The following is a 10,133-nucleotide window of genomic DNA, read 5'->3' as shown; positions in this document are numbered from 1 at the left end:
GAAGCAGTTTTAGATATTACTTTTTCACACCATATCATAGTAAGAATGTGCAGTGTATCATGCTTCTAGAAAAAGTCTTGATTAACTCTGATTGCCCTGATTTAGATCACAACTCCGAATTAGCACTATGGATTGGGTAATGGAATGCAATAATTGACAGTTTGGGATATGGGGTTCCCCACTGAAATTGGAAATGGAGAAAGTTTTCCTAAAAATTTCAATTCAACAAAGTTGTTTATTGGAGGCTTAGAAACAAAGCAAGAGGCATTTGTCAAATATTACCTATAAACGCAAACAATAGGGACTTAGAGAATAGATGAATATTCTTGACTTTGACATTGCTCACTCCTCTTACAAGATGGCTGCTGTAAATTGTATGGTGTATATCTTCACATTTCATTTCTATGTATAACAAATAATCTGTTTACCTATTCAAACTTTCATACATGCAATTATTCATTCATGCATTCATCAGATATGTACTGATTTCTGCTTTGTGCCATAACTATTGTACTTGGTGCTCAGGGTGTTGGAAAGGGATGGCTAAAATGTGTATCATCTATCTCTGCCCATTTATCATCAACATAAAATTTTATTATTCTTAAATGGAATAATGATGTATATATTACCTTTAATATTGTTTAAAAATTTTTAATATCCTTCTAAGATCAAGGTCTATACCATCTGATGAGCACTACATCTTATGCCATAATTTCCTACTTGACTTACACATTGTCAAGTGATGTTCATTTGGTTTTTTTCAACCTTTTTACTATACCAAAATAATTGCAATCAGTAGGCTTATTGGCAACTAGAATTTTGGTATAAATTCCTAGATGTGTTTTTCCAGGACTTTCAATAAATATTATTTCCAATGTTTTTAAACAAATGTTGTGTTAAAGACTTATAGAAATTTGCTATATATTTACGATATTACATCTTTTGCGTTAACTGTACCACAAAGTTATTCTTTTACTTATATTTCTTCTTTAATGTTTTTCTTTAAATTTTCTCAATTTGTTGAGTTCATTTTAAAGTTTGTTGGTTAAATCTGTCATTTTTTTAATGGGGGAGGAATTTGTGTCTTGATTAAGAATGACTTCTCATGGAAGCTAGGAAAAAAAGAATGATTTCACACCCATATAAAATTATCTGAGAAAATCACCTAAAAAGAAGGAAAAGAAATGATTTAATCTGGTTAAAGGATTATTGTGATATATTTTGTCTATCATAGAGTATTGGTCAATAATTAATTTCTCAGTAAATAAATTAATGTAAAATTAATAATTAAATGGGTATGAGGTCAACTTGATTGCTCCATAGGTTAATAAATTACAAAGTTGGTTATTGACTTTATGAAAAATAAGAAGTAGATGTTGATCTTGTGAATTGATTTGTCAATTTACATATACTTTACTTCTTAAAGAGAAATGCAATTTTTTTGATTGAGTCACTAACGGCCTGTTTAACCTGGTTATTTCTCAGGGTATATATGAAAGGATTCAACATAGGTGATATGGAAGACATAAGCACTGACACACCTTTATTAATGTTTACCTCTTCTTTTGCAGATGGTTTAACATAGATGAAGATACAGCTGCCATAGGTGATGGAAACCACGATCATGTGTGAAGAACAGGTAGAAATGGCTTTTTTCTTTTGTTGAACAGAAGGGATTCTTAGAATAGTTCTGATGATATAAATGTAGGAAAGAGCTACACACATGAGTGTGATGATGAATGTCAACACAGCACACACTATCACCATCTGTTCTATTAACCATGTGTCTGAGCATGATATCTTCAGGATAGGAGATGCATCACAACCAAAATGATCAATGACATTAGAGTCACAGAATTCCAGATCAAAACCTAAGCTAAGTGGTGGGAGAATAATCATAAATGCTGCCATCCAACAACAAATAACCATTGTTTTGCACACTTTGTTGTTCATGATTGTCATATAATGCAAGGGTTTGCAGATGGCCACATAGCGATCGTATGACATGGTAGCCAAAAGAAAAAATTCAGTTACCCCAAAGAGATCTGTTAAAAATAGTTGAGTGACACAGGCATTATAGGTAATTGTTCTGTCCCCAGTTGATATACTGTACAGGAATCTTGGAACACAAGCAGTTGTAAATGAGATTTCTAAGAAAGAAAAATTTTGGAGAAAAAAATACATGGGAGTTTTAAGGTGAGCATCCACCATAGTGAGAGTAATGATGGTCAGATTTCCAGTTACACTCAACATGTAGGTGAGAAATAGAAAAATAAAAAGCAAAACTTGCAGCTGTGGGTCTTCTGTCAGTCCCAGAAGGATGAACGTTGTTATTGCTGTGTGGTTTCGCATTATTGTCCTCTGGATTTTGCCAAATCTACATGTAAATGTCAGAGAAATTTGAACTGCAGAATTCAATGCCAAAATCAGCTAATGATACTCTTGTGCCTATTCAATTCATCCAACACCTGTAAGTTTTACCTGTTGATCTGAAAAATTTCATAGTGAAAAAATATATATACATATACTACTATATATTAGCATATTTTATAGTAAGTTGAGCTCCCCTAATCTATTTATACAGAATGCCAAATGAGATTATTTTATAAATTTTAGTTATTGAACCATAGCATAACATTTCTTTTATTAATATGCTATAGGAATATATTTATAGTGAATTAAGAATTTTAACTCCTATCTTGGATCATGTGCCTTTTTATTTGATTGCATTAAATTTATTTTTAGTTTTTAATTACTGTTCTTATGCTGCCAAATGTTTCCATCAACTCATAAGTTACATTTTTTAAAAAAATTCACTTAATTTTCATTCCTTTTCTTTAAAATTTGTGAATTGTTAAAATCCTAAAATAAAGCTTTAGATCAGGACCCACACAAGGCATTTCAGTTCCCTTGAGATGTATTTTTATTTGTTTTTTGATAGTTTTTTAATTCTGGGTTATTCACTATAAAGGAAAAACATGTTTTGACCCTGAATCATCCACATTTGTAATTTTATATGTTTCTTCTAAGCTTCATTATCTATTTATTATATCTACCCCTTGGATAATGCTGTGTAATACAATCTGATTATTTTGGTATGCTCTTTTATCACACTATGAGATAATTTTGAGTATAATAAATGAACTGCTGAAGAACATAACAGCTATATTTTTATGATTTCATTTATATACTCAGATTAGAGAAATTATAAATTATATATTATATAAAGTAGAGGTATATTATCTCTAATTTAAAAATGGGAAAGCTGAGGCACAGAGAAGTAAGTACATGGCCACTGTTGTCTAAATAATAAATGGCTAGACACACACACTCCAGAGTTCCAGATTCTTAATCATTGTACTCTGATTGTTGGTGCACATTTACTTGCATGTCTTAGTTTCCTGAAGACATGCTTCTATAGGCAATTGAAACAAAGGTAGAATAGTACCAATGCAATTTATCGTCTAAACCAAGATGCTTGAGAAGCAAAGGGGACAGTATTAGTAATTATGTTGATACAACTCGTGTAAATAGGATTATTGAGGGCAAAAACTAAATGTGTGTCACTCTATCTGCAATCCTTTATTTAATTCACGTATAATATTAGGGCTGATGGGGAGTAAAAGTTGCCATTGTGCAACTGTGTAATTCTCCCAATTTTATTCTTTATCTTTTTAGTATATTGATCTCTTAATATTTGCTCAATATTTCTTTTAGTGAAATATTAAGAGTGAAGTCTAGGGATTCTGTTATTCTGTTTTAAGATCAATAGCTAGGTGGGAGTTATTTTTTATGTAATCTCAACTATATTGCTAGATATGCACAGGTTTCTAACTTGCAGGTAATGTCTTCAGAGTTGCAAAATTTCTTACCTTTACTAAATGCAAAAGCAATCTTTAAAAATAAGCCATTTTTTTATGATTTTAGAATGTTTCCCTAAAAGTCTTGATGCATGTACTCTGAGAACTTTGAACACCGTCTTTCTTTCTTTTGTCTAACCAAGTAAGCACTGCCTTCTATTACTATACACCCAATACAATGAAGGAAGTCTTATGGTGGAGAGACATTATGATAGGGCAGGGATCTTAATCTAGACTCAGGGTGGATAAAGCTTGATAGGAAGTTAATACCATTTTGACCAGAGCATTATCACCAGAAGGTGACTTTATGGCTCACACTGAGAACCTCTGTCCTTTCTTCTTTTTCACTATCTCAATTCACCATGAAGGAGTTCTCTCGGTACTGAATTCAGGTTTGCTTGGGTCTTAAAACTACATTTCCTCTTCAGTCATCAATATCTTGCTTTTTCTGAATCCAGTCTTGCATAAATATTAAATATTTAATAATCCCATCGTATCCATATTGACTAAATCCTACATTGAGTGTTTAATTTCCAGAAAGTATTTTAATTTTGAAGATCAGAAATGAATAATAAAATCTCAGCCAATATTTCAGTCTGTTGCTATTGTGTGTGTATATACACTTAAATTTTTATTTTGCATATATGTGTGTTTATAGAGAATTTTATTTCTGAATATTTCCCACCCAGATCTGGTAATGATTTCTAGGGCCATCATTCTAGGAAAAAAATTTTATAAATGTTTGTAGGATTGATTTTTCCATCAAGTGCTAGCATTGATATTCAACATATTGATTAAGTCTAATACTTCACTTAAAGAGAGAACTATATCATTACATTTCCCACCCACTTCTCTCTTCCTGCCAGTATATATGCATACATACACTAAAAATAACTGAGTAACAAATATATTCATACTTACCCTTTTAGCAGTAAGTTATTTCATGATATCTGTTTTTAGTTTATTTGCAGATGCTCAAAATAAGAGAGAGGTTGAACAGGAATATTCCAGTGGAAACATGTGAATGCTAAGTTTTCTCAGGGAAACATATTCAACCAGAAAAGTCCCTTGAAATGACCAGAGCCACCTTTCACAGAGCTTTTTCCATGATAGGACTTCTGCCATTTTAGAACAAGAAGATATGTTCTTGTCCTCTTGGTATTAATAGCTAAAATAATAGAACACCTAGTGTTACGTGTTGGGAACACCATGAGCTATTGGCTGACAGGGAATAGTTGATCTTCTGGACTTATTGGTCAGGCAAACATGTTGGGCACTGAATATTATAACTCGTTAATTTATATATTTCATCTACAACAGAAGTCAAAAGAGTCAACAAACAAAAGAGTCCTTGGAGCCCAGCTTTAAAAGTCACTAAGGAACCTTCAATATAATCAGTTTTGGCAATCACCCTTGCATTGGCAACAATGGGGACAGAGCCTCTAGGGACAAGAAAATGCAGAAGCATCAGACACACTGTGATGGTGTTGGATAATGTAAGTCAATTGATAAGATGTTTGATTTCTTTCTTGTATTGTCTAAAGCAAAGAAACTGACATAAAAACTCTCCCTCTACTCTTTAAAAACTGATAGATATTATAAAAAATAGGAAGATTATTTTTTTAAAGATCATTTAAAAATATTTTATTTTATTTTTTTCTTTTTTATTTCAGCATATTACAGAGGCACAAATGTGAGTTTGCATATATTGCCTTTGCTTCACCCGAGTCAGAGCTTTAAGTATGTCCATCCCCCAAACAGTGAGCACCACACCCATTAGGTGTGATATACTCATCCTCTACTCCCCCCTCCCATGTGCCTGACACTCAATGAATGCTATTCCTATATGTACACTTAAGTTTTGATCAGTTAATACCAATTTGATGGTAAGTACATGTGGTGCTTGTTTTTCCATTCTTGGGATACTTCACTTAGTAGAGTGGGCTCCAGCTCTATCCAGGATAATACAAGAGGTGCTAGATCACCATTGTTTTTTGTGGCTGAGTAGAACTCCATGGTATACATATACCACATTTTATCAATCCATTCGTGTTGATGGACACTTTGGTTGTTTCCACCTCTTTGCAATTTTGAATTATGTTGCTATAAATATTCTAGTGCAGATGGCTCTTTTAGAATGTCTTTTGTTTTTTTGGGTAGATACCCAGTAATGGGATTCCTGGATCAAATGGTAGTTCTACTTGTATCTCTTTCAGATATCTCCATATTGCTTTCCACAGACGTAGAACTAGTTTGCAGTCCCAGCAGCAGTGTATAAGTGTTCCTGTCTCTCCATATCCACACCAACATTTATTGTTTTGAGACTTTTTGATAAAGGCCATTTTCACTGGAGATAAGTGATACCTCATTGTGGTTTTGATTTGCATTTCTCTGATGATTAGAGATGTTGAGTATTTTTTCATATGTTTGTTAGCCATTAGTCTATCTTCTTTTGAGAAATTTCTGTTCATGTCTTTGCCCACTTTTTGACAGAGTTGTTTGAGCTTTTCTTGCTGATTTTCCTGAGTTCTTCATAGACTCAAGTTATCAGCCCTTTATTGGATGTAAAACATGCAAATATATTCTCTCATTCTATAGGCTGTCTGTTTGCTCTTGTGATAGTTTCCTTGGCTATGCAGAAGCTTTTTAATTTGATCAGTCCAATTTATTTATTTTTATTGTTGCTGTGATTGCCTTTGGGGTCTTCTTCATAAATTCTTTGCCTAGGCTGATGTCTATAAGAATTTTTCCAACATTTTCTTCTAGAATTCTTATAGTTTTACACTTTAGGTTTAAGTCTGTTATCCACTGTAAGTTGATTTTTGTGAGAGGTGAAAGCTGTGGATCCTGTTTCAGTCTTCCATGTGTGGCTTTCCACTTTTCCCAGCACCATTTATTGAATAAGGATTCTTTTCCCCAGTGTATGTTTTTGTCTGCTTTGTCAAAGATTATATGGCTATATGAGGATGATTTTAAATCTGGGTTCACTGGTCTATGCCTCTGGTCTTGTGCCATTGCAATGCTGTTTTAGTTACTATAGCCTTCTAGTATAGCTTGAAGTATGCTAAATTGATGCCTCCCAATTTGTTCTTTTTGCATAAGATTGCTTTTGCTATATGGGGTCTTCTCTTATTCCATATGAAGCGTAGAATTATTTTCTCTAGATCTGTGAAAAATGTGTTGGTATTTTAGTAGGGATTGCATTGAATCTGTAGATCACTTTAGGTAGTATAGACACTTTAACAATATTGATTCTGCTGGCCCATGAGCATGGTATGGTTTTCCACCTGTTTACATCCTCTGCTATTTGCTTCCTCAGTGTTTCCTAGTTCTCCCTGTAGAGGTCTTTTACCTTCTTAATTAAATATATTCCTAGGTATTTTATTTTCTTTGTTGTTACTGTGAAGGGTATTAAGTCTTTGACTTGGTGCTCAGTTTGACTGTTGTGGGCACATAGGAATGCTACTGATTTGTGTACATTGATTTTGTAACCTGAGACTTTGCTGAATTTGTTTATCAATTCCAGTCATCTCATGGCAGAATCTTTGGGATTTTGTAGATGTAAGATCACATTGTCAGCAAAGAGTGATTGTTTGACCCTTTTGGAGGCTCTTGATTTCTTTTTCTTGTCTGATTGTTCTGGTAAGGACTTCCAGCACTATGTTGAATAGAAGTGGTCATAAAGGGCAACCTTGTTTGGTTCCAGTTCTAAGTGGGAATGTTTTCAATTTTTCCCCATTCAGTATGATGTTGGCCATGGGTTTGTCATATATGGCTTTTTTGACATATGTAATTTTAAATTTTATTTGAATTTTTAAAAAGAAATTTCTAATATCTATTTTGAATGCCAAGGACCAGAAATCTTCATTTTTTAAAATGTGAGACAAATCTAACATAAAGATTAGTAAATACACTATTTTTAGGAAAGCAGTTAATTTTTTCCAGCAGAATTAAATAAGAACCAGTGTCAAAAATTTTCATCTTGGGTAGTCCCTTTAGCTCAAGGTAGTCTTGTTCAAAAATGAATGACTGTTTTTATGCAAGTGTGGGAATATCTGGATGTGTGACATTTCAGCCAAACCGCATTTGAGAGGGATGATATCTTACATTTATGACACATAAAAGATGTTAGCAAACTGGCAGGCAGATCATGCAGATAACCTTAACCAGAAATAAGAGGCCATAGGGAATAGGTGGGTTATTTTTGAATTGCACAATGTGGTTTATTATATTCAGGGAGGATTGAGGTGAGATTCAAGATTTATAGAAATGAGTGGGCTGAACATAATTTCCTTTTAAATGACAAAGCAGGTGACTTCCCTATTTGTTATAAAAAACTGATGGGTTTTAATTTTCATTGTTAGTGTGAGATCTAGGTTGGATAGAAGAGGCAGGATTCCCAAAATTCATGATCTTTCAAAATTGTTTTGAGAGGTTGTTTGGAGGTTCTAGCAGGGGAGTGCAGCTACTTGTATATACTTGACTGAAGAACGACCCTCCTCTGTAGGGGAAGGTTGTCTTCTTAGACCAATTGCCAGTGCGCAGCTTCGGGAGAGGAGGGATGCACATGGAGCGGTGAGGGAGGAAAGAGACACCCACCTTGCCAGCCAGATCAGCCGAATCAACCCTGGTGATCAATGGTGTGACAGATGTAGCAGCCAGATTGCCACCACATCCTCAAAATCTGTTTTGAAATACATTCAGGGACAAATGGAGAGACTGCAGAGCCATGGACTTAACTGAATTCTTTTAGGTGACCAGGAAGTTTAAGAGCTGCTTCTTAGATATATCTGGGTAAATGAAGAGAGTGTAGGTGCATAGCAATCTATCTCTCATTATTTCTTCCCAAATGATAAAAATCATAAAAATGAAAAAGTAAATTCTACACCAAATGTGTGTAAGCTTTTTATGTAAAAGGCTAGATAATCAATATTTTTGGCTTTTTGATGCTTGAGGTCTCTGTTAAACTATTCAACTCTACTGTTGAAAACAATAGGCACTATGCAAGTGAATGGCTGTGGACATATTCTAATAAAAGTTTATTTACAAGAACATGTGGTAAATGAATTTTTGCCCTCAGACCTAAGTACTGCCTCTTGCTCTAGGATGTGGTCCTTACTCCTAAGGTACTCCTAAGTGGTAGTATTCAGCTACAAACTTGTAGTTTTTAGGAGATATTAACAAGGTCTCTTTACTTTGCCTGAACCAAAACTTCAAGCTCACAGATTACTTGGCCTTCAGCATCTTGTTCAATACTCAGCTTTGTCTCTGGTAATCCTAGACTACTCTTGCCCTGAATGTATCCAGTCAATCCCTCAGTCAAGTACACGTGGGAAACGTCACACACAGACTCCTTTTGCACAGATCCCTCCTCCTCAACCTGTAGATGCTAACCATTTCATCTGCCTCAATCTTTACCAATTTAGCTCAGAGAAACAATCATGCTGGGCTTAGTCTCTAGCTCATAGTGCAAGCTGAGTTAGTGCCAATTAGAGGCTTATTTATTGCACTACATTTCCCTTTTCTGGAGGATAGCATTTTGAGCTGCTTGTTGTCAAAAGTTTCCTCATATAGTTGATTCAGTTTTATGGTTATTTCTGGCAGAAAGCACAAACTCATACTTGTTTCTCTGACAAAACTAGAAGGAAAGTCTTCTTGTTATTTTTATTTTTTTCTGTTTGTGTGTGTATACAGAGATGTGTGTGTGCATGTTACTGTCAAACAGCTATGTTCTAACTTTTACTCCAAATTTTTAAAGTAGTAAATATTCTGGCTTGCTGGTATCCTTTGTAGGCCATATTTGTTTCCAGATTCTTGGTATTTGTTTTCTCCCTTTGGTTGCAGTATGTTTTAATTTTACTTGATTAATACCTTAAAGCAAGATTAAATGCCTCTTTTTATATTTTAAATGTTTCAGCATATCTACATGTTTAAAATAAAGAAGTTTTTCAAAACCATTGTTCCAAAAATTTCTCAGTAATCATAAATACTATTTTATCAAGTTATATAATTTATTTTTGAATAATATTTAAAAATCCAAATGAAAAATGAAGACATATTTAATTTCCTGGAAATAAATCTTCATATTCACTTAATAATAGAATTAATTAATAAAGAATTCTGTTCTTTTCACTTAATAAAGAATTCTGTTCGAGATTAAAGAAAGAAAGAAATTCTTTGATCTAAGTAGTTTCACAAATCAAGATTCAAGTGTGAGAACATTAATCTGGCTGAACTAGTTAGGACTTCCAGAAAAGATGTTAAGAAACCAAT

At 33.7% G+C, this 10,133-nt stretch overlaps 1 protein-coding gene across 1 annotated transcript; it reads right to left on the bottom strand.

Moving 5' to 3' along the window:
- Positions 1–1,413: 1,413 nt before the first annotated feature.
- Positions 1,414–2,401, bottom strand: LOC105865874 (olfactory receptor 6C68). Its single transcript, XM_012754815.3, has one exon. It carries the CDS (start codon positions 2,350–2,352, stop codon positions 1,414–1,416), a length of 939 nt encoding a protein of 312 aa, XP_012610269.1. The 5' UTR covers positions 2,353–2,401.
- Between the last annotated feature and the right edge of the window lie 7,732 nt (positions 2,402–10,133).

Source organism: Microcebus murinus, chromosome 10, assembly GCF_040939455.1.
Source record: "Microcebus murinus isolate Inina chromosome 10, M.murinus_Inina_mat1.0, whole genome shotgun sequence".
Classification (NCBI taxonomy): domain Eukaryota; kingdom Metazoa; phylum Chordata; class Mammalia; order Primates; family Cheirogaleidae; genus Microcebus; species Microcebus murinus.
Note: the sequence above shows the minus strand (reverse complement) of the source record. Positions and strands in the feature narration are given on the sequence as shown.

Bases quoted from the DNA above. Each gene is read 5' to 3' on its own strand.
- LOC105865874 (XM_012754815.3), bottom strand. From the start codon at position 2,352: ATGCGAAACCACACAGCAATAACAACGTTCATCCTTCTGGGACTGACA.